The sequence below is a fragment of the Ylistrum balloti genome, unplaced genomic scaffold, assembly GCF_031769215.1.
Source record: "Ylistrum balloti isolate Yb309-2 unplaced genomic scaffold, AGI_CSIRO_Ybal_v1 Utg370098, whole genome shotgun sequence".
Taxonomy (NCBI): domain Eukaryota; kingdom Metazoa; phylum Mollusca; class Bivalvia; order Pectinida; family Pectinidae; genus Ylistrum; species Ylistrum balloti.
In genome coordinates, this window is record NW_026782126.1 from 88,717 (window position 1) to 114,118 (window position 25,402).

Genomic DNA, 25,402 nt, shown 5'->3' on the forward strand with positions numbered 1-25,402 from the left:
GAGTTTCTATCCTTATTGTTAGCTTTCATACATTACTGAAGTAATGGCCATTTGAGATTGTGTCATGACTTGGATTGGCACCTATTTGCATAGCTGACTACGTTGATGAAGCATGTGATGATAGAATTGAAAGTCGTTAGATAATTTATAAGGAAATATGCAGACAAAGTCCCCAAAACCACAAGACACAATTGGTTCTGTAATAAAAATAATAGTATAATAAACATAGAAAAAATCAATACAATTTATTTTGTTCCTCTTCTTATTGATTGCCTAATCAATCACATTAAAGATAATTTATATATATATATATTTGTTTTGACAGGAGAAATATAAAAGGAACTATTGTTTTAAAGCAGAATGGTAAGTTTGGATTCGTTCAATGTTGTCAGCTGATGTCAGGTCTTGTAAGAGTTTCCTCCCATCCTGTATAGTTCCGGAAAAGAAGGACTATGCATTTTTGACATCTCAGCATTAATTTAATAGGAGAAAGAAAGAGATATTAAATTTTCTTTTTCTAGCATTACGGTTGTAATTTTTTTTTTAAATTGACATGGACAATTTTTATCAGATTACTCTAGCCGTGTCCCTGCTAGATCTTGACATGTTTAACACAGTCGCGCCATCGAAAATCAGTCTTCTTGGAGGGCGATGCCAACAAATATCTATATATTCTCAATAGTAAACCTATAAACTCTCCAAGGGCCGATCCCCTGGCGATCTCTGACTAAACTAGTACATACGAAGGTGATTTTTTTTTTCGAGTTTCACTGGTAATGTTCCATTATACATCACCTTTGTCATTTATGAAATGTTATTTCCAATAATTTGGCAGCGTTAAATGTTATTCGGGCTCTGCAGCTCTTGTTGGATCGTGGTTCAACATGTCGTGATATTTTTTTTAATGAAGAAATCCTGATTATAACTAGCTATCATTCGTAAGGCTAGGAGGATTCAGTCCGCGTTTTGCGCTTTGTGACTTAGTTCTGAAGCTTTGGTAACCACTGTTTTTTTTTATATTATAATGTCTTCATCGTAAAGGTGATTTTTGTTCTAAGTGGCTTTGTTGTTCCTTATATGCATACGATATTGTTTAAGAAGGATTTCCTGATTCATGCTTATTTGGATTTGTTGATTTTCACTCATTTGTGAACAAGAACTGTAAAGCCTAGACAGGTTTCCTCATTAGTGTCAAACTATCAGGCAGCATCACATCGAATATTCCGATATGATAATTTGGTTTTCCCGTTTTGGTTTTTTTCATCGCAGGGCTGGATTCTAGGATTTTACAGAAATTTTCTTTGAGTATACATGTATATTCAAGAACAATAATTTCATGATCACATATATTCAACATCAACCTGATACGAAGGATTGGATATATTTCAATGAAGTGGGCTACTTTACAAGTTTGAAAGGACTTATATAGTCAAATTTATAATGCATGATATCAGTAGTATGCTGGGATAAATATTCAAAGTGTCCAGCTCAGAGTTTTTCTATTCTTCCAAAGAAAGAATTCAAAGGTTCAAACTTGGATCATTGTATAATGATGCATTTTAATGTGTTTATCAGGCTCCGGTTTTTCAAAGGCTGGTTATAGATAACCAGGGGTTATTGAAAAGTTTCGAACATACATTAATCAATATTGCGAACATTCTTTATCAAATCAAAGCTGTAGACTCATTGCGACAGGTCAACTTGTTATATTTTGAGCGTTACTTTGATAACGCTCTTGTATTTCTAGAGGCAACAATTTAAGTTTGCACTAACCGCTGGTTGATTTTAACTAAACTTTGAACAACCAGGGCCTGACGATCTGGTGTTATAGTTGGATCATATCATGTATCCGCAACACTGATTTACTGCAAATGAGTTCGACAGAAATAATTTCACAAATGAATTGCAATATACTTTTTAAATAGAATAACTCGCAACCCACTGCTGATGCAAACTGTGTAGAGCGAAGGATATCTAACTATAAATGAAAAGACAGAAAAAAATGAAATAAAAGAAAATTGAACATTCCTTGGTCCCATTTCCTGTGTGCTGATGTCACTGTTATGGTTTTGTTCAATTATCTCTATGGTGTAAAGATTTCAATATAGAACTTGGATGATCATAAACATGTACATATATTTAGATATTAAACAAAGATACACGCACTTCATATTTTGTTATTTTCCCAATTCAGGATTTTTCAATGGTGGACATGCGAGGGCAATACAACAGTGGGGAATCATATCAAGTACACCATGATGATGTGAGCAGAATTTTAACTGCCGATTGTGGACGTATCGAGTTCGATAATTGTGTTGGAAGACCACGGCACGTAAGTGATGTGACATCGGTGTTACTGTATTTTAATGTATAATTCCTGTCAGTATCTTTTTTCATTGATAGATGTTAATCAAATATACACAACTAAGAATGCAACGTCTCGGATAATATTGATAATGAGGCGTTCCAAATGACATGTCGATTTTTGTAAAGTGTGTGTTACTGAGGAGAAGGTAACTTAAAAAAGAGATTGCAAAAGTAGGCTTCATATTGTAGGTCTTGAGCATATCACATATCATCGACGAATCTTTATAGGACGTAACAACTGTATGTTGCAGCAAAAAACTGAGTGTCTTCAGTAACTTTCGAAAAAAACATATGTTTCAATGGTTTAAATATTGAGATTATCTTATGTCACGTTTAGGAGATAAACAGCATATCTTTTTGGAAGCCTATTTTGTATTATTTAACTCTCAGACTAAGGAATTTTACATGAAAACTGGGGAAAGCCAGAACCACTTTAACTGCAAATTTATATTTGTTATTAACAGTTATAAGTTACACCAGGGTTTAAAAAAACTTATCTTCAACACAGTGTTATCAGGTATCTGTATGGTGAAGGGGCCACTTTTATGTAATATTGTACAACTCTAGCCATTTTGCATTAATATGCTTCGCCCGCTATACAATGTAGAAGGATAATTCTTATACCTATATTGTTTCCCGACAAAATGATAAAGGATTTTAATGTGTAAATTGCGAACCCAACAAAACTTTACATTATTACATAAAACGCCGGAATACGTAAAAAAAAGGAACACTTTCTCTCTAGAAGAAACGATGGGTACTACTCCCTATTCAGAAACAGAAAACAGTATGTAAAACTCTCTGATTGAATCCTACACTTAGATTAGCCAATAGTAAGTACTACTTGGTCAGTTGTCAGTATGATATAAATATGTGGCGTATCATGCTAAATGTAATTGCTGTGACACTTCATTATGATAATTCTTCTGTTAGTGGTTCAACTATAAGTAGACACCTATAATAACTTAGAATAAGTTGTCACCTTCAATATATTTGATGAGACAAACGTTGTTCCCTGTAATTAAATTGCATATCATATTATCACAGAAAAGATGTATTTGTATGTCTGTTATATTGCTTTGTTGAAGAAGTTTACAGCTCTACAATGCACATGCGATGGTTTTAACAATTGTCATTTTCTAGTACATCCGTGTGAACGAATTTGACAACAGAGATAACCAAGGGTCATGTGACAGGCTACTGGCAGTTTTAATTAACCTGTGGCACCTTCCAAAGCCTAATATAGTCATTTCAGTGACAGGAGGAACCAAAAACTTTCAAATGAAGAATAAATTAAGGACAGCTTTCAAGAGGGGACTCGTTAAACTGACAAGAACTACAAGTATGTTATAAAAACAAATTAACATAGATTTTGAACACTGGTTCTCATTGATATCGCTGATATGCCATGTATATAGTTTTTTTTTACAATATAGTATAATAATAATTTACTCTTTCTAAAATATTCAATGTGTGGGGCATATATTTCAAAATAGGAAACTGGGGTAAATTATATAATTTTGAACGTGATCTTGTCTTATTATTGTATTGATACATTATTGGTGTCGGCTTGGTTTCGGTCGATACTGAACATGGTAGTAGTCATCGATACCTATTGCAATTATAGCAAACACAATTATATATCATTTTCCCTCAATTGACAAATCCCTGACCAATATTCGAATGCATTATAACGCCGCGTCCATGCTGTGTTTTGTTGTCCAATTGCATTTTGATTGTATATTCTTCAATCTAATGATATCATATTTGGATGTTATAAAGAGAGGTAAATGTAACGCTTAGTGAAAGTAAATGTAAAACGTATAACATTGTTTGCAATACATTTTCAATATCACGAGTTCTTAGAAAAGTGAATGACATATTTCTACGCATGTTAAGGTAGATTGCAGTAAAATATGGCGTAAACGATTTAGTTGATATTTGTAATAGTACATTCCCAAATGATTCGGCTACGACACGGTTTAAACTTGGTCACATATATTTGTGAGAGTTTGGGTCATCCGTTTGCGGTTTATAATCAGCTCCCAGTTGAAGGGCTTGTTTACCTCCCCATTGCATTTGTTTGCATTGCATATATTTTTTCAATATCACAATGAATATCGTTCTGGTTCTTATGCGGTAAACGTTGATTGGGTCATCAACTTCCTTTGGTGTTATCAATGTACTGTAGTCAAATTCTTATATTCTCGGAAAATACAATATATTGTTATTCGTTGTTTTAGTAACTTCGTAATGGCCGTTAATATTTTCATGTAGCTAAATAGTTCTCGGTGTTATTTACAACCTGTATACTCTAAACCTTAGTGCACATACAGTTAACTGTTCATTGTCCTGATGAAAGGTACAGTCTTGTCGTCGAAATGTCACGCAATTGTTTTCCAAACTGGTTGTGACATACGAAAAAAGTATTCACAAAGTTATAACTATTTTGTGAGAGAGAGAATCCTCTGATATTGATGCCATAAAATAATCATTCCAAGATCTGTTCAGCAAATAAGAAAGAAATACTCAGGAAACTTACACATATTCCATTGCACTGTATTTTGTCCTTCAGGGCCATGGATAATAAGCGAAGGAACCGACACAGGTATCATGAAGGTAGTTGGTGAAGCGGTTCATGATTTCAACATCACAAGCCAAAGATCCATTGTTGCCATTGGAATAGCAACATGGGGCGCTATTGAAGGTCGAAACTGCCTCAGAAACACGACAGGAGATAACCATAAAACATGCATGTATCCATATTCAGCGGCAACAAACAAAGCGTTTCTAAACCCAAACCACACTCACTTTATATTAGTGGACGATGGATCGAACGATCAATTTGGAAAAGAAATTGCTTTTCGCGCGGAAATTGAACAAGCAATTGCAAACATGACAATAGAAGACGGTAAGGATGAAATATGTCATATTACTCTAAAAATAACGTTTGCAAAAATAAAAAGTTAAATTTTGTCTAATAATAAACGTTTTATAAATCTTCCTTGTTTATAATTTGAGAGAGAAAATATAAAAGACAAAATTATGACGACTGACACTTTACAAACGTGCACTTCAATTGCTGCTATATTTCAGGATAATTAAGTGCATCTACGTGTAACTTAATACGAAACAACTAGGTCTGATATTTAGATGGTCTCATATTATGGGTCTTATAAAAACATGCTCATTAGGTGTCTCTCAATGCTTTGCAAGACATCGAGTGGCAAAAACGATTTCACATTCTCTAGGGTTTTTTGTTTCTCCCAGGGACTGTTTCTATACCTGTCGTCTTGCTAGTTGTGGAAGGAGGAAAGAACACAATCAAAACCGTACTGAATGCTATCAAGAAGAGGACGCCAACAATAGTTTTCAAGGTAAAAGCCTATCGACCTAAATAACTATATACAGCTCAGAGAACATCTAAAGTATCGGTTCAAAACAGATGGATCGGTGAAAATTTGTAGAAGATACAAGTGATGTGTGAAGGTTGCAAAAAGTTGAAGGATTCATAATGTTTGGTAGACTCACGATAACCATTAAATATTTGTTTTCTCTAAAATGAAACACTTTTGCAAACGAATCGATGACGTATGAGTATGTACACCTCAATCATTTGCGCATATTGACAACATGAGGCAAACAGTGCCTTACTTTGATATTGTACAAATGGTTTGTTCAACAAGATCGATGACTTTATGCCCCGGTTCGACGTCTTATATCAGTCATTTCATCGCTTTTTTAAAACGTTTTCTTATCAATATCCAAGGGGTAAACAGTATTGATACTATGTGTAAAAGAAAGCTGCCCTTTATGTAACCAATTGTGTTACACACAAATAAACCTCAAACAGATCATGAATGATGCATCTTGTCATATCAAATTTTTAAACATTTTGAGATCAGTTTTGTTGGCTTTCTGATTAAGGACTGTACAGGCTTGCTATATAACATGCACCTTGATATAGACATTGTACTTACCATACATCTCTTTAGATAAGCACAGAAAATGGCATTAACGCCGACTCTATATAAGGAAATTGGCATCAAAAACAAAATAAATCTGAAATAGATTAAGTGGGCTTAAGCATGATGATATTCTATTTCTTTGTGCGATACCAATCTTGGGTGTTTGATGCTCGTTTTTTGCCTATAGTACACATTGTTCTCATTTGCAAACATGACATTACCTACTTCGGGTAACCATGATTTACATGACGTTTGTTGCCGATAAAGCAGAAGACGCTTACTATTCCGAAATATCTAGTCTTTCTTTTGATCCCATTTTTTCCTATTTTTTTTATTATTATTTAATTTTGGTTTTGTTTATGATTATGTTGGTAATAAATTTGGTTCCGTCGGCCATAATTAGAATTAATTAAGGTCAGCAATTGTATTGTAATCGCGCACATTACTTTCCACTTCAGTAAACAAAGCTATGCATGCAAGTTCCTTTGGAAATAATATTTTGCAATGTACACTTCTGTGCACTTTGGTTTAACTGGTCATTTTTCTTGGATAAATCATAAAGTCTCACAAGGTGTTTACTTGTTTGAGATATGATGAATTGTTTGCAAAATCAAAGTGACCTATCCGAAAAAATTTAAACTACATTCTTCTTACGTTCCCGAAATTTAAAAACAATGTTATATTTACAGGGTTCAGGTAGAGCCGCGGACTTGATAGCATATGGGTTTGAGCTTGCTAGAGAGATGTCCGAACGTTTCAAGGAACATCCTAAAGAAAGGTGAGGCAAACTTATCTATATGAACTCTTAAGTTATAGATATAAGGAGGATTTTAAGAGAAATGTGATATATGCAGATAAATCAATACATGTAAGTGAATAAGATATTCACCTCAAAATGAAGCGAAGAGTGATATAATGGAAGAATGAAAACATCAATATCCGAATATTGCAGTCCAGATCTTTGTTTGTGTACGTTTACATTTAAGAGTTATTAGAAACATGATGGCTGTTTATCGGCTTTAACACGCAAATTATGTATCTATGCTTATATTTGTAGAAAAAATAACAAAGTACTATTCAAATATATCGCCCTCCCTACAGTCACCTACACCATAACACAGAGACAGGGTGATTTCCTCTTTCTTTTATGGTGCTCGCAGATAGCTGACGGCCAGATTTGAGTCCCGCTGAGAACATAATTTCAGCCATTTGAATCAATTCTTTTGTCAAATATTTGTTCATGTAGTTTGCTTTCTCTATCAGAATATTTTGACTTTAGCAATGAACATTTTGTTGCCAAAATTTGTCTCGATGGCTCCAGATTCGAACACTTGTTCTGTGGATGCTCTTAACTTGAAATAGATGCATAGCTATGTCTTCGCTGCTGATAGAAGAGCCTCTTGTCCATGATGATGCACGCTGGTTGAAGCTATCACGGGCGGTCTCGCTCAGACAGACTTTTCTAGGGACATGTAAGGTTTCATCATGTGATCAATAATGTCTTCCTCCTCTGGAGTATACCAGAAAGATCGATAAGATATTTCTCTCCTGCCGTCTACCAGGAGGATGAAACATTTTCCTTGATGTTGGCAGAAAGATTTTATCCGGCCACAGTGTTTGTTCAGCTGATCATGAACGTCCTCTCTGAACTATTGAAGTTCTTCTTTGGCTATATAAGTACCACAATCTTGTTCCGTTACAGCGATTGTCTACCGAAGGTAGATTCATCCTCCTCTCTTTCCGCTTTAATTAGATGGTTTAACAAACCATGGGTTCGGCAACTGACTCCAAAGCAGAATCTGGCACTTTTGCTCGAATCATGGAAGCGGGCAGTTGTTTTACTTTCTTCAATGCTCTGGCTTCGGATTGCAGGAGTGAGATCCATGGCTTGTCATTCATCCTCCTTGTTTTCGCTTGTCTAGAACCTTCTCCTCCGTAATCCTTCTTATTGATACTGAGGACATACCTCGATGAAAACAAATTGAAAGGACGTGGTATTATGGTCCGATTTCGTTCAGAAGCAGGGTAATCAGGACATATCATTCAAGGTTTCGGTAAGATGCAATGTTTAGGCTTCATTTTCTCTCATCAATGTCCGCTAACATCTTCTCTATTTGTTTATTTGTTTTATCATTTTTTTATGGGGGCGGGGGGAGGGGGGTGGGGGTATGTATAAATGTTTTGTATTAATCCAAATTCAGATGTGCTGTGTTTACATACATTGTATCATATTGATTGTTTACATAAAAAAAACCTGTTTATGATTATTTGTCAAAATATATGTAGATAGTGCTAGGCAGATTTTTCTAGAACGTTCGGTTATTAGTATTACCTGGGTGTTTCTAAAGACACATGTAAACAAGCTAGGTACCTGCTAATCTAGAATCATCTAGAAAGGAATTTTCTAGAAACCTTTAGTGTGTATACAACTGAAGGACCTGAGCCTAAGCAGCCTTTTTGAAGTATTAACGCTGTAGAATACAGGATGCCTGATGGTGATCATATACCTAATTAAACCAACAGATTTAACTTGACAAACCAGCCAAACATGCCGTTGCCCTTTGTACACAACAAAAGAACATTTATTCACCTTCAATACAGGAAAATTCAAAATACAGTTTATGCGTATATTCACTAAAGAGTTATGTCCCTTTAACTGTTATATATATACTATTTAGGAGATACCACAAAAACTTTGAGTGAGCTTACTTTGAGACTTCAATCTGTGAAGTGTGGGATTTTACAGTGATTAAGTGATAGTGCCTGTTGGACTTGCACTTATATGTACCCAGCGAGGAAACAATTCTTGGATTATTCTTCGGTTACCCTGTATTCTGGACAATCTATTGTGAATTCTTTCCAATTTATTTGTTGTTATTAAGTTGTTGAATTTTAACCTAGCTGTTGGGGTTTTATTTGCTGTACGTTAATTCCGTAACGTTACAGTGGGGTGTCAAATTTTTAATTCCTTTCTGAAGCTTCTCGCTGGGTACAGCCTTCTCCCTAGTCTTCGAATGCTTCATTATGATATGGTGGATTCATAATTCATATTCCAATACATGGTAATGAACGCTGAATTAAAATTGGCGTTTTTTAAGGTACCTATTTATCATGATAATATACTCAACATGATTTATAGAATTTTACCTCTTTTCCACACCTTTCCATCTGATCATTACTGCCCTTTTGGACTTCAAAAAAGCTTTGAGAAGGGAATTCACCCTTTGTCTGAATTCTCGTGTTATGGTGCCTGTAACCGTGAGGAGGATTGGATATTTGAATCCTTTGTTCTTTTGGCTACAAAATGCTTAGTTGCTGCATTTACATAATATCATCATAGTATCACACCATATTATAGTCTGATAGCGATGTTGATGAGGTCCCTACAGTCAAGAATGGTGGAAATGAATACGGAGACAGAAGAAATATGGAGCTATGCACAAATCAGTGATGTTTGCACAATCATTGATATGTGTCTTACAGAGAATGATTTGATTACCGTGTTTGATATAACCGCTTCACTTGATGTGTCACAAGACATTGACGTAGCCATGCTGAAGGCTCTTATCGCAGGTAAATATACGTGTTTCCACACTGCGAGTAGATGATACCGAAATATCCTAAAAGCACCGACCTTAAGAAACAAGCCTTTCCTGAGAGTAAGACTGTCCTTTTAACAGAAAATGAATTATCATCAAAAATAATCTCGTTTGAAAGTAAGCTTTGCCTCAAAATAGCAATTACATTGTTATAAAAAGTACCTCCTGTCACAGGGCTACAACTTTCCAATATTTGAACGACATCGGGTTTGAAACAAGGTCTAGTTTTTATTTTTTAGATCATCGTTTGAGTCATCAAAGTGGTCAGATTTTGTTTCAACAAACCAAGAGACAAAGATTAGTAACTCGCTTTCTCCCATGGTAAAGATATAAAAGCACTGTGCCTTCGAGCAATTCCCTGTGTCAAGTAGAAATGGCGGCTCTTAACCGGTGATGCTACCTAGTCATGGCCGCCGTTTGACATGATGCTGCTTCGTAGTCTCAAAATGAAGGTCCAGCCGAAAGAATATAATGCCGACTTCTGTGTGTTTGACACTGTGTGTTTAATTTCATTAGCCCATAAAGACGTGAAGCTAAGCGTGGCACACCTTCTATCGTTATAACGTTAACGTTGCATATCCGCTGTTTGGATAAAATGAAATTGAAAGGAAATGCTCTGCTGGAATGTAAATACTTACAATCTAAATAATATAGTTTTATATATATATATATAAGCCTAACTAACACCATGGGTCTTTATATAACACAAAGTACTATGCTAAATGAACAGATGTTAACTAGTACAAGACAATTTAGCATTAGCTTCCCTTTGTATCAAAACATCTTCGGTACTTGCTTTGTAACAAACAGAACTTTTATTCAAGCGCTGTGTAATCATTTTACATCCACACACACAACAAAATAATTAAATAAAAGCATAGACTATGGCAATTTTACAGATTTTTCTCGTACACAAACATATTCCAGTTTTGACCTTTGATAATCATTTATAGTGTAAACGAATCTACTGTTCTAAGATTGATCTTTCTGAAAGATATGATTAAAAAAAAAAGAAAAAAAAACAGTTCATTAGAATATCAAAGCAGGAAAAAAACTAAATCTGAGATTTTGGATAAATAACGATCTGTTTACTGTGATTAATAAATGAATTTGTCTATTTATTTTTCATTCATTTATTTATTTATTTCAGAAAGAGGGTGTCTAACAAACGTAGCGTTTGTGAGTGTGTAGCACTTTATTGTCAATAATTGTTATATAACTTACGCCCCTGCTAGATATTATGTGTATTGTAGAACATTATTTGCTAAACACGCGATGCGCAAAGAACGTGTCGGACGGAGAACATTAGAGAGATGTCATGACAGGCGTGCAATTTTTACACGTGTTGTATAAGAGTATTGACATTAGCCTCTACTGTTGTAGAACTATACAATTCGCGACTTAGGTTTCAAGAAAACGTTAGCTCTATCTTATCTTTTGTATCGGAAAATGGCGAAATCGACTACGGACATGATCCACTGACAAGATGTTTATGTGTTTCAGGCAATAAAGACCAACCGCTGAATCAGTTGAAGCTTGCTGTGTTCTGGAATAGAATTGAAATTGCAAACAGCGATATTTTGCACTCCATGAATGTAAATGTACATTTTTCACTATAAATCCTATGGTCTGATATATAATTTTTGTAATGGTTTCCTACGTTGATTACGAATAATTCATTCCGCCATGATTTAACGATAAATAGACAAATCATTTACGAAAAACAAAGTTTCCTCTGTCCGCTTTACTACCTACCGTGTAAGCTGAAACTGTTCTAATGAACTTTAAACTCAAGAAATTTTCTATAATCTTACTGATAATATTAGTTCATAATGAAGTTTTCACACAACTCGGCCTTTTTTACAAGTCTTCTTTTAGACAAGGTATTTGAAACTATAAACGTTTAGAATTGAACATTCATTTTCCCTAAATCTGACTTAATAGTATACAGCTGGTAACATACAATATATGCTATAACATTGTTATTATTCCGTCATACACTATCTTTCACGTTTGTGATACCCTGAAGGGTTCGGTACACTAGCAGTGTTTGATTACTTTTTTCGGACGAGTTTCCCTTGCTTTAATGTTTATATTTCGTTCTTTGTACGCAAATTGCCGCCGTCTGATTCCTCTCTTTCGCAATAAATGTAGGAGTCATTGGAATAACGCAACACAACAGATGGTCTGTCGTTACTAGTATTTTAAAATGAAGGGAATTCATGTGTGCTATTTGTTTCTATCGTTAACGCACACATCTAATGATGCAGATCACTTTGATAACATAACTTGCCATTCATTACTAGGCGTTTTACACTCAAGAGATATTACCTACCGAACAGCTTTCTTATCCTTTATTCAATAACTGCATATCTTTGTTTGGAATCCATGAATGCATTTCACATACTCTATAGGTGGCGCCATTAAGCGATCAATTCAAACAATTTGCTTGAAAGGTTTCTAATGGATCTTTCTAGAATGTTATGTTAGTTTTCGTTGGTTCTTAGAGGTATCCCTTTAATTATGGGATGCAAAGAAAAAACAAATTGGCCGACAAGTGACTATATTGAATTCTAACAATCTAAAAATGTTTGGATTGCTGTTGGGATTTTGGGGTAACTATGGAAAACAAGACGATTTAAGTTTTAAGATTCATCCCTTAGATAATACCATAGGAAACAACTGCAATGATTACGTTCTAGTAAATTTTCCACGTAATTATTAGATGCAGCGAGCTGATAAAACATAATTTTGTCGTATTCATTTCTACATAGCAAAGGACAATTGAAGCAGCTATGGCTGATGAGAAACTGATATTATCGGCACTCATACTGGATAGGGCGGACTTCATTGAAACTTTCCTTGAAAACGGACTGGAGTTAAATGCCTTATTGGACGCAGAAATTCTAAAGGAACTTTTTGAGGTTTTGTATCATCAAAACAAGCTTTACCGCATATTATTGATAATTGTTTTTTCTGGAAGAATTTCGATGAAATTCAAATACTTTAGAAATGAATAACTATTTCTCATCAACTCTTCAAATATTTAAATTTCAAGTTGTATACTAAATACGTTAATGTACAATTATGGTCTGGATATATTATAGCATAGACAAATGTTTTATTGAAAAAATAGCCCGATCGTTCCATTGTTTGAGCAAGAGATACAGAAGGGGGCCTAGTGCGTAATTTCCCATATTGGACTTGCGATCTAGGATTTCTTTTGAAAATTTGTGTATATATTGTAATTGCAACATTTGCAAACATTGTATCCATGCAATTTTAATCGATTATATGAAGCTATATTTCAGTTATATAAGATATAAGATCGTCTACAATATAAGTTACACTTTTATGTACATACACCCTGTCGTACTCCTTGTAGTGTCTCCTTAAGTGGTTGGTGCGGTATGCTACCAAGCATTACATCCAATTTGATGATAACCGGGATTAAATTGGGAAACCCTGTAATTTTACAAAACACAAGTTTGCATTCCACCTGAAACAGCGATTGCGCGTGTATTGATGGTAAATATTCCACGTGTCCATACTGTATTTGCAAAACTGCAAGTCCAAAAATGGCAAATGCCTAGCATGCTAGCAGCTCCATTTTTAAATGTCAGTCTTCTGTTGTTTCTCGGTTAATGCAGTCGAATTGACATGTTTACGAGCGCTGAGGTCTTCCAGAAATAGAAAGACAACAGATAGAGAAGATAGACTTCTGTACAGACATACAAGGCGAGCCCCATTCACCACTAGTAGACATGGAGGACAACTGTAGGACAATGCTTGCGTTTTCATGCATACTATCAACAACGTTTGGTTAATAGGAAATTTTGCTCTCTCCATCTATAGAAACGGATACTGGGCAGGAAATTTTAGCTATTGGCCAAAAGTCCACTGGTCTGAACGGCCACAATGTCTGTATTTGGAGACCAAGAAATACGCAAACATTCAGAAAAATCACATTCTAAGCACAAGGACATTTGGTGGTTTCGATGCTTCTGTTTGGGAATGTTTTTTCTCTAAACTGTAGACTTCACTTGCATGCCCTTGATGGAATTTTAAATGGACAGAAGTACCGTGATCAAATCCTTCTACCTTCAGTTATTCTGCATTTCGATGAACATCTATTGGAAGATTGGCTTATTTTAATGGGTGCCAATGCCAAACCACAAAGATCCCATCCAGTTCAAGACTATCTTTAACAAAAAGTGATAGAGACGCTCAAATGATCGGTAATTACACCAGACATGAACCCAATTTAGCATGTTTTGGACTACCTTGGACAATATGTTAATGCGCGTGGTCCAAAAAATCCAAACAATGCAGAATTACGGATTGCTTTTATTCATGAGCGGTTGATGTTTCCACAAAACAGGTTTGGACTTCTGGTAATTGGGATGAGATGACGGGCATAAGAACTTTACAAGAATCGTTGTAGCCATACCTGATATTCAGATTTTGTGTAACCAATAAAACGCATTGCCTCAATATCAAACAAACTTTTTTCGTGATTTAATGACGTATATGTTCATAAGAGATAACTAAAGTAATTTTTCTAGGTCTTTGAAATACCTTTTTGAGTAAGTTTTTTTCTCGATACGATACAACACTTCCCATTATGTAAGTTTCTGTTTCTACTGACTGCGTAGTTAGATGCCTAGAAACATTTAAAATATGACTTGTTGAGTTGCCATTGAATGTATTTTTTTCTATAATAAATCGAACAAAATTAAGCTAGACCTATGACAGGCGTAATCCTTAACTAATAATCAATTCATACATCACTTTATATTTACTTTCGTCATATTTACTTTGTCAATAGGAAAAATGTGTTGTTATCTTAGATATAAATTACACTGGCATTACAATAACATTTTGTTTCATTGCCACAGGAGTATCCACCGCATTTCATTCCACCTTTAAAGCCTATATTTGGAGTTTACAAGTACAAGTCGTATGGAAGATTAATGAATGGTGTCTTAAGCGACAAGTGCGATTATTCAATACAACGTTTTGCAGAGGATCGATATCAACAGCTGTTTTTATGGAGCGTTCTTACCGGAAAACAGGAAATGGCGAAAGTGCTTTGGAAATTTGGACAGGTATAACACCTATTGGACCTATAACAATCTGAAATATCCAAAATTAGAAAACATACAATTTAACCGGTTTGTTAAGTCTTAAAACAGTTATCAAAATATGTCATGCAATAGGAGTTGCTCAGCCATTACGGTATCAAACGAAATTCTGCAAAAACTAACCCCTTTTTGATGATTATTCCAGATTCATGTTATCGACTTCTGGAAATAAGAAAATATCCTAGTACATGCTATTCGTTTATTTATTATACTTAAAAACAAAGAACATATACAGTTTTATTTATCGCGCGGTCATGTAATATATAATATTTCAATTTGTTTGTGTCATAAGGACCAAATCGCCATGGCACTGATTGCTTGCAGACTGCTGAAGAAAATATCAAAGTCCTCCCGTTTTCCAAACATGAAGGACAAGCTGACAAAGAATGCAGAGTAAGTTCAATTTGCTGTGAATTAACCTTAAAGAAAACAAAAGAAAATCCCCGTAACCTCTTCATGTCAATGTATCACTTTTACTGTATTTTATTGTTTTTTTTAATGTTTTGCTTCTTACCTTTCTCCGACAGCGTTCGTGAATTTATCGTTATGCTTACACTTGTAGAACTTTTCAATTTAATTTCAATTTTACTCGATCGATAAAACCATTTATCTCTATGATCTGAAGTCCCTCAATTTATAAGCATGAACACTTTCCTAACAAATAACCACTTACACACAGTCTGTCGGATTGAACTACAAAGGGCGATTCCCATCTCAGTTCATACCATACTATTTTCTCTCTATTTGATTATCCTGTCTTGTGAACATTCGGATGGACTGATCTGACGAGATGAACGGGAAAAATCAAAATCTATCATAATGGTACACAGAATCAAGAGCACAGTCAATTAATACAGAAAATCATCAACATGTTTGTTAATTAACATGTTCAAAATAGCATTTGTAAACATACAATACACAGTGACGATACACACATTTAATATGAATAGTTATCAAAGTATATTAAGTAATAGAAACAAAAGATTAAATTAGATCATAAACTTATAGAAAAATTAATTTTGCGGTATTGTCACGAGCCATACATTGATGAATTCCAAATCTCGCAATGTTCATCCTTTATCAACGTTCTAAATCAGACTTCGTCAGATGTCACGTTTATATACAAACATCCAATGAAACATTTAAAAATGTATGGAAATTTAAAAAACTAGCAAATGATAAAGTAAAAAGAAACTAAAAAAAGTGTATTTTCCCTTTTCATTTGATACTCAGATTTTAACTATTTTCATTTGCAGTTATATGACGTCTGCAGTTTAAGTATACAACTGCAAACATTAACGTACTCATATACTTGAATCGGACTCGGTTTGGTTAAATAAATCCTCGTTGTCAATAACACATTCCTAATGTTACTGATGTAGTAAGAATGCATTTACTGTGTAATTTAAAAACATCAAAGAGAGTGATCCGTAGAAAAAAAATAAACATGAAATATGAGTACGTTACTTTTGTGTTATTTAAAAGCAGATTTGATTTTGACGGCATAGTAAATTGGCTTGACCTAATCGCAAATAATGATAAGATACTTTCTACGGCGACATAGCAAAGTTTTATCAATCTTTAACAGGTAACAGTGAAATGCACAAAAAATAAAAAAAAAACTTTCGTGATCTCAATATTTACTATTTGATATGATAGTAAAGTCATGAGTGATGTCTAAAAATTGCACATATATATATATATATATATATATATATATATCAAAAGACATTGTTTCCATTGTTGATATATAATCTAGGCTTCTAGATGTATAACCAATGCGATTGCCTTAATGTGTTTAGATTAATCAACTCCTATGTTATTCAATTGAAACATCCAAAAGCCAGGATTATATTACAACAATGGAAAAGAAACAAAAGTGACTAACACGGATTCAAGTAAAGAGGGACTGATCTTACTAGGTGGTATGATCCAAGGAAACAATCTGCTGTTGGAAGTTACAAGTGCATACATATATTGGATCGACATATTTCATAACGAGACAATATCATCTGATATCGTAAGCCATCAGCATGTAAATGCATTTTTCAGCTAAAAAATGTATGCACAGCTAGCGAAAAATCCACAAATTCTACAGATATTAGAGCTTAACCTCTGTACTTGAAATAGGGCATTCACTTTTACATTGTGAAAATGATTACAACGTGATTGATGTGAAAATTAGAATTGCATGTACTGGTATGTATGAATACACTTTGTATTACAATGTTTGTTTCATGTTCATGCAGTGTAGGTAATCAAAAAGGTACTTTCTTGTGTCCACAAAATATGCGGGTTGATGAAATTAGGTGGAAGTTTTATGGTCGCAATAGTGATCTTATGGAGAAATATTACATTTATTTGTGCGACATGAAGCTGGACGTATTTGATGCTCGTTAGTTTACCTGTTTGTTCTGTTGTTGTATACCTTGTTCTCATTTGAGAAAGTGACATTACTTATTTGGATTGACCAAGCAGATGAAGCAGAGAGTCACTTATCACACAGCATCAAGTAACATATATCGCAATTCCAGATAACGTCCTTTTACACGCACAGATAAGTTCCATAAAAAAGAAACAGGTGTTTTAAGTATGAATCGTATTTACATTTTAAAGAATCAGTTTAAAATGATATTGAAGTTTCAGTAATGCAACATAAAAATCATTTACTGGATTAGCGGCATGTAACATGGACATTTTTCCTTCGGAAATCCTAAGATTGTTATTGAGATTACATGCAGTCACAACAAACAATACACAGTAAACACAAACTTATATTCGTTTCTAGGGAATTCTGTCAACTTGCATTGGACATTACGTTCGAATGTTTTGAGAATGACGACGAGAAAGCCATGGACTTGTTAATGACACATATGGGAAGATGGGAGGACATCACATGCATCGAGATTGCCCTAATGACGAACAATAGAAAGTTTGCCGCAAATGGCCTAATACAGTACATTGTGGACGCTGTTTGGTGTGGGGAAATATCGTCGTTCACAAGAAAAGGCTCTCCGGTAAGAGAAAACAATGTATGGAAGGATGGTCATGTAATATCATATAACACATTTAGTTTTTAAAAATGCTTGTGAAAATTCTCTCATTCGACACTCTAAATGCTAATAAAATGTAAGGAGAAAGGAAAAGAGTCATGTCAAAATCAAAAAGCTTAAACATAACCTTTGGCAATCCTTAATCCATAGTCTTAAAAAGTGGTCATAACCATTGTTTTCAGTAGATTCTATTCTTACGAAGTTTTTCTGGCTTACATTTTATAACACATAGGCGGTTTCAAAACGTTAAGATATTAAAATTTTCATACAAAGTCCAAGATGTTGTAAAATGTCATCTATTAATTTGAATGTGAATATAGAAATACTTTTCCATTTCATTGAGAATAAATTATGCCAGAGACCTCGTTCAGGCTCTCGGTTTCACTTTCAGATATGTTCAAGTTATCTTGTCTTTAAATAAAAAAAGAGATAATTGTCCATGTCCATCATATATGCTCACTTGAATTGGAAATGAAGGACACAACAATTTTTTCTGTATCAGTCGCTGACAAGGACAGCTTTTTATTAGACTGTACGATAGAAGTAAGGATTTCGTATTCCTGACAGTGAATTTTCTATCCCTATACAAGTTTTATAAATGTCGCTGTTGATTCGATACCCAAGGGCTTGGAGCAAATATATCGTTCAAGATGTCAGAGAATGAGAGAAACTTCACTGCACACGGTCTTGAGGAATGCTGGTTGATGAACCATTGCTTTTCCGGTCGTGGAATAACCCATTCTATTTTCTTGTTTGATATGCTTGATCTTCGCTAGTTGCTTCGTCGTTCTGTTGATGTCGTAACATTCTTATTTGAATTGACCAAGATTTGCATGCTATAGCGGCTGTCGGTGAAGCGGATGTCACATACTCTTCCGGAATACATGGTCTTGTTCCCTTTGTGCATTTTCAAAAGTTTCAGTGTTATTATTCCCCTTTTTCTTTGTTCATATTCTGCCATAATGTCATTGATTTTACGTTCGTGTTATTTATATGTTAGTTGCTTAGGTACTGTTAAGTAAACTCACAGTGCCATAGCTGTGTAGCTTTAATCATGGAACCTTGCCACATCTTCCGATCATTCCAACAAGGTAAACTGTTGATATTACATGTATGACAAGAGATATCGAATCTAAAATCAAAAGCCAATCATTGCTGCAACACTAGAACGAAACTAATGCATTTTCCTCTAGTTGCCAACCAATACCAGAAAAATGTTGTTTGATGGCATGTAAATCTATGATGCTGTCATCTGTTTCGTACGTTAAATATCCGGCTGTTGAAGATAGCAACATACTTAAAAATCCGTCAATCGGCATCGAAAAATAGCCACAGGGTACAAGGATACATAGGGAGAGGGTGCAAATCAAGCTGTATTATTTCACTGTTCTGTTTGTCCGCACTTTGCGCTGATGCATGCCACACAATCATGACATATAGAACCGATCACATTACGCAGAAATGGCTGAGGAATGTTCTGCTGTTACCTGACAAAGTAGGACGTAATGCATCCAACGTTACTTAATGTCATCACAGACGTGATCGATTCGGGGACAAAACTGGTGGCACAGCAGGCAGCACGGTGACTTTCATGTCCCACGACCACGCGCAATAAGAGGTTGTGCGTTGTTCGGTTGCTGGCTATTACGGATAAACGGCAAACGTGATGATGTAAGATTTCGTCATGGTAGCGAAAACCGGTCAAGCCGCCTTGTTATATAACTTAATTGGTCTTTCATTCGTTATTATGTCACTAAAAATCATTTTATTCTTTCTGCCAAACTGACGATACTGAATTACACAACAGTCGCTGTAACGTTCTCCACATCGACAAGACCATTACTGACTTTAAGAGGAAAGCAGGATTCACCTGTGAATTGCACTTTCGACCATTACCTTTTACAGCATGCTGAGTGCACAGCTTTGTTAAGCTGAAGTTAAACTACACTAGTAATCAATGAAGAATGCAACGTTCGTATCTACGTAGCATGCTGAAGTGACATCCTGTTCATTGGTTGTCCTATACCGTGTTCTTTTGCTGAAATAACATGCAATCGTTCATTTACGTCGATACGTGGTATGATGCTGGCAGTGTTACAATGTTTATTCTGATTTAGTGTATAGAAAACTATCCATGAATACAAGACCATGAAACCGTTCTCATGCTCAAGCATGAATTTTGTGCTCAAGCTTTATGTCTTGTTTAAGATAAAAATTATTAAATAAGACTGATTTTGGGGAAGATGTAAAGATAATTTTGAAAGGACTTCAAGTCAAAGCTATATTCAAGGTTTAAATCTGACATTTGTATTATTTTATATGATTTAGGTGAATAATTAAAAAAGTTTTCCTGAGCACAAAATATATGTTTGAGCATGAGAATGGTTTCATGAATGCGGACCCTGTTGTTCGATATCTTAGTTCGCGCAGCATTTGTTCGGAAAAACGCTAAATTATATTATTGACGAGTAAAAGTGTTCATTTTTAAAGTTGTTTTGAAAAAATAAAAAAGTGGTTTGAGATTTTTGAAATTATCGGCGAAACAAAATATATTGATATAAGTTGATGGACCACAGGGGTAGTACAAATAAAGAGACAAATGCTTAAATATTCAGTTGCATAGTCCGGAAAACACCAATTTCCTTTTACAGGTTAATATAGAATGAATAAAGAAAACTAAAGAAAAATAATCACTTTTGGATCCCTTTGTGAAAACCCATAAATTTGAACCATAAAAAATAGAACGCACAGAAAAATTATTCTGCTATCGATGGCCCATTCACAAGAAGGAAACATGGCATTGCAGTATTTGGGCAATAACTACTAATTGAAGAAAAAACAAAAGAAACACAAAACAAAAACAAAACTTTAAAAAAAATATGAAAAAACAAAAACAAAACATCCTTATAATACATTTAATACCCTTTTTCAATAATGAGCATGTAGTGAAATTTAATTATTAGTTCCTCTGATGATGAATTTAGTCCATCATGTTTGCGGTGAGTTTGCATGTTATACGTCTTAATTAGTGAGTATCTTTATAACTCCTATATTACCTATGAAGAAACAATTATCTAACTGGGTCAGACGTTGTAAAAACCCAGGCTTACATCGATGTTTCATTTTAGTCAAACGAGGACGTAGAAAGTGAAGACAGTAGCAGTTCTCAGGATTCAGCATTCTGGTAAGTAATGCCCGTAGGTACTGTTCGTCTCTCAAACTTGATGAATATAACATACCATAAAAAGCAGTTTACATACTGCAAACATTATTAATAGTATTTGATCGGGGAACAATATTAAGGTCAGTAATAGATGTATTGATGCAGCAAGAGAAAGTGAACTATAAGGCATTATCAATTAAGTAAGGAAATCGTGAATATCAAGTCTCGTTCACGAATACGTCCATGAGTCAGCAGAACCAATAACTTGTTAAAGATGTAGATTTCATGGTTACCAGGTTCAACTAAGTTATTTCGATCGTCTTTAAACCGGCGTCGTCTGTCGTTCGTCTGTTAACGATTAACATATTCTTTTTTTCTCATAATCCAAAAACAGAGTTAACAAGGAGTGAGCTGTCTTTAGGTGCTTTTCTAAATTTTGATTCAAACATGTGACTGATGTCAAATAGTTTAATGAGCCAAAATTACAAAAATAAATACTTAAGATTGATGTAGATATGGCAGATAACGTGCTCTTTATTAATGGAAGCTTCATACTGTGCGATACAATACAACAAGTGACAAAATCATGACCCAAGTACTCAGGGTCCTATAGGTAAAGGAAACTTTGAGTATATTCCGTATTACGTTGTTTAGAAATGAACATGGGATGGCCGTTTAAATATGCTTCGTATTATACATGACTCCCAGTGAATCAAAGGGTAGTGCAAAATGACTTCAATATATCTGAGACTAGCACGCTTGCAATGCCTTTACTACTGACTCTGGTATCAATGCTCTTCATTTGTTTAACATTAGCCAGGTAAGGGAACAGCTGTATTTCTGTAAACAGTTTCCAGCTGAAAAATGAAATATTTGTTTCTATATCTTTAAAAGCCTTTTCCTCACAAAATCACTTCATTCGCAGTATTTGAACCATGTAATATGATTTGTTTATAAGATGAATATGTGATCTGTCTGGATAATCAAAACGACACTTTATATAGAATTACCATTAAAGTCATTTGTCCTTATGCTGTTGATGGAACAAATGCAGTGTTAGCATCATTGATTTGATTTTATAGAGAACCACGTGATATTAGCTTATTGCGTAGCATACGATCGGTTTTATCAACTTCTTAAGACGAAATATAAGTATAAGTTGCTCGCACGTGCAATGATTCAAATACGTGGTAGATGTAGTTATTATACATGTATAAAGAGAAAGCAATTATTCATTAATAAATGCAAATCATGACAGATATTCCCTTTGACAGTGCAAATGTGTTACGGGCAAAGCATTTCCTTCAAGCACCATGGATGAAACATATTCTTTATTGTGTGAGTATAGAAGACCTTAAAGACACTTTCGGGATATTACTTATTGTGTTAAAAGAAAAATTAATCGAAAATCGTAAATGAAACAGTTTTAAGATGGTTCCAAAAATATTCAAAATTCAAAAACGTACTTGAAAGTTTTTTTTTAATTCTAACAATTTTTTTATACATCATGTGATTCTAACAGAATGTTTACATGTATCTAACACAAATAAACAACAAATATAAGAAACAAGCGCAATATTCATTTGCAAATAATTGATTATTAACGTTGTTGAAAACTGTTGAACTTTCTTATATGATCTATGTGGTTGTGTTTTGTTTTACACAGATGTCCCATACAGCATTTTTGTTGTTGTTCAGCTACGCAATTTTGTTCCATTTTGACACAAGGGTCACGGAAATAGAACTTATACTTACTACCTGGGTCATCTGTATTGTGGTCGACTATTGTATGCAGGTAAGAACTGATGTAGACATGACAGGCTGAGATGGTTGATTACATTTATATGATAATTTCATCTTAGGGAAAAAAAGGAAATAAATATTTATAAATTTCGTATTACTATTTTGTTATGAAATAAATTAGCTAAGGTCGCACAAACAAGACAAACATTGTGTCATCAAAATAAGATATCTATGCTACCATTTATCAATATGTTATGCTGTTAATGAATGAAGGTACCATTCTAAAATCATATTCATATTCATTTGATATCAAACACACCTTAAGATAATGTTATGTTATTTTGGTGTACCTTATTTCAAATACATACTGTGTGAATATGTTTCTTTGCTGCTAGAGAGCAATTTTCTATTCTCTCAATACAAACCCTATATCAGATTCAGGAAAAGAAAAAAAATAATCCTGAATTGTACTTTTTTACAAACATGTGTAATATATATTTTTTCATTTAACTTTTATCTAATAGGATTTCATGAAAGTATGTCGCATCCTGGAGTAAGCTTTCCCTAAGACAGACATCATATGATATCGTAATTTTATGTTTGTTAACTTTCAAGTCTCGAAAAACATGCCGTGGAATTAAAATATTAGAAACCATTATATTTTATATTCATAACAATTTTAAGGGAAGCACAAATAAAAAATGTCGAACCAAACATAAAAATTGCTGAGAGCAAAAATGTTCGGAAGATATGTTTTGCGTTTGATAGTTTGCCGACATGCTTGACAATAGGGATACGTCATTTTTAATGAGGTACTCTACATAGTACTTACTCACTTTATGCTGTTTTCAGGCACGATTCGCTTACAACACTATTGAATTTTCAAAAATAAAAGCAGAAATGTATGTCATGTTTTGATGGAACAAGTTAACCCACCTTCCTTACATTTGCGTCCGAATAGGAATATCGGCGGATTTCATTCGATTTACTAGAAAAACACCGTTTTTACAAAACTTTATTATCATGGAAAAAGATAATAACTAGTGCCATCACTAGTGGTGATATCAGGTTTCGTGCGATATAAGATTTAATTAGATTTAATAAATTCCTCTATTCCATAGGCATAAATGAAATAAAATTATATGAACAGTCTATCAGAAGTTTCAGGAATATGGCTTACTCAAATCTGAACGTCCGTCTCCAAGTCTATGTTATTGAAAATGTCTATTTAAATAAACAAATACTCCAGACTAGAATTTGTTTACAAAAGATGATATATCTAAAGATAAATAATTGGGATCGAATGTGCAACCCCACGAAAACACGACTAACGTCTCCTTCCTTATTATGCTTTAAACACTGATACAGAAAATGTTATCATTTTACTTCCAGATAGAAAGAAAATCGCTCGTAACATACGAAGTTCAATGTTTTCTTAGTTTTTGTACCAGTAGTAGAGCAAACTCGTACATTTTTAAGAGGAGAGGATGTTAGTTGTTATACCTGTTTAAGTTCAGTTGTCTACAAGTTGGGACAGGAATGCCCTGTATGCCACATTAGTGATGTATCAAAGATAACAAATGTCGTATATTTAATCTTATTTTTCTCTCACAATTAATATTTTGATATAATTCGTAGCAATTAACCACACATCATACCTATTTTGTCATTAACGAGTTTTACAATCTAGCATTCTGGTACCTTATCGAAACAAAGGCCCGCCATTCTGTGCTTTCTGATTGGTTGATATTCATAGATTTTCCAATTTTTATCAAATTTGGACATAGATATATAACGACTTTACGAACACTGCCAAAATTACGACTAATTAATTAACCAATTAACCGCCATTTCCTGGCCTTTGATTAGTCAAGATTTCAATATGGTACGATTTTGTATGTATGATAAAACAATTATTCATGCAATGTTGCTTTTCTAATTTATTTATCAGTTTACTGGTCTTAACAGAGTATACATAATAAAAGATATACTTGGAAAACATACTGTAAAAGTTCATATAAATTTTGGACTGACTACTAAAAAAGTTACTACTAAAAAAACGATAAGGGGAATATATTTAAAAACTTCTCTTTATTCTTTTTTTCGTTGAAGGTGCCCACAGCAAAAGATTTCTTACTCAATTTTCTGAACTTTCCGGCAGTCGCGTTATATTCGATTGGGTACATACAACTTTATCTACCCTACGCAGAAAATTTTTCAAGAAGGGAAGAATTACAGAGCATTGGAAGGATATATGTAGCATTGGCTTTCGTGTGTTTCTTCCTTAAGCTGCTTGGATTGTTTTCAACTGTACCACATATTGGACCGAAAGTGACCATAATAAAAAAAATGGTGACAATCTAGC

At 34.2% G+C, this 25,402-nt stretch overlaps 1 protein-coding gene across 1 annotated transcript; it reads left to right on the plus strand.

The window, feature by feature from the left end:
• Positions 1-2,212: 2,212 nt before the first annotated feature.
• On the plus strand, positions 2,213-25,401 carry LOC132549995 (transient receptor potential cation channel subfamily M member 2-like). Its single transcript, XM_060213989.1, has 15 exons — positions 2,213-2,332; positions 3,511-3,709; positions 4,943-5,278; positions 5,638-5,744; positions 7,025-7,113; positions 9,694-9,908; positions 11,438-11,529; positions 12,709-12,858; positions 14,833-15,042; positions 15,371-15,471; positions 17,867-18,095; positions 21,260-21,315; positions 22,569-22,632; positions 22,961-23,089; positions 25,150-25,401. Exons 1-15 carry the CDS (start codon positions 2,213-2,215, stop codon positions 25,399-25,401), a joined length of 2,349 nt encoding a protein of 782 aa, XP_060069972.1.
• Position 25,402: the final 1 nt, after the last annotated feature.

Bases quoted from the DNA above. Each gene is read 5' to 3' on its own strand.
- LOC132549995 (XM_060213989.1), top strand. From the start codon at position 2,213: ATGCGAGGGCAATACAACAGTGGGGAATCATATCAAGTACACCATGAT. The intron at 11,530-12,708 runs GTAAATGTACAT...ATTTCTACATAG, and splicing joins ATATTTTGCACTCCATGAAT to CAAAGGACAATTGAAGCAGC. The intron at 18,096-21,259 runs GTAAGAGAAAAC...GTTTCATTTTAG, and splicing joins TCACAAGAAAAGGCTCTCCG to TCAAACGAGGACGTAGAAAG.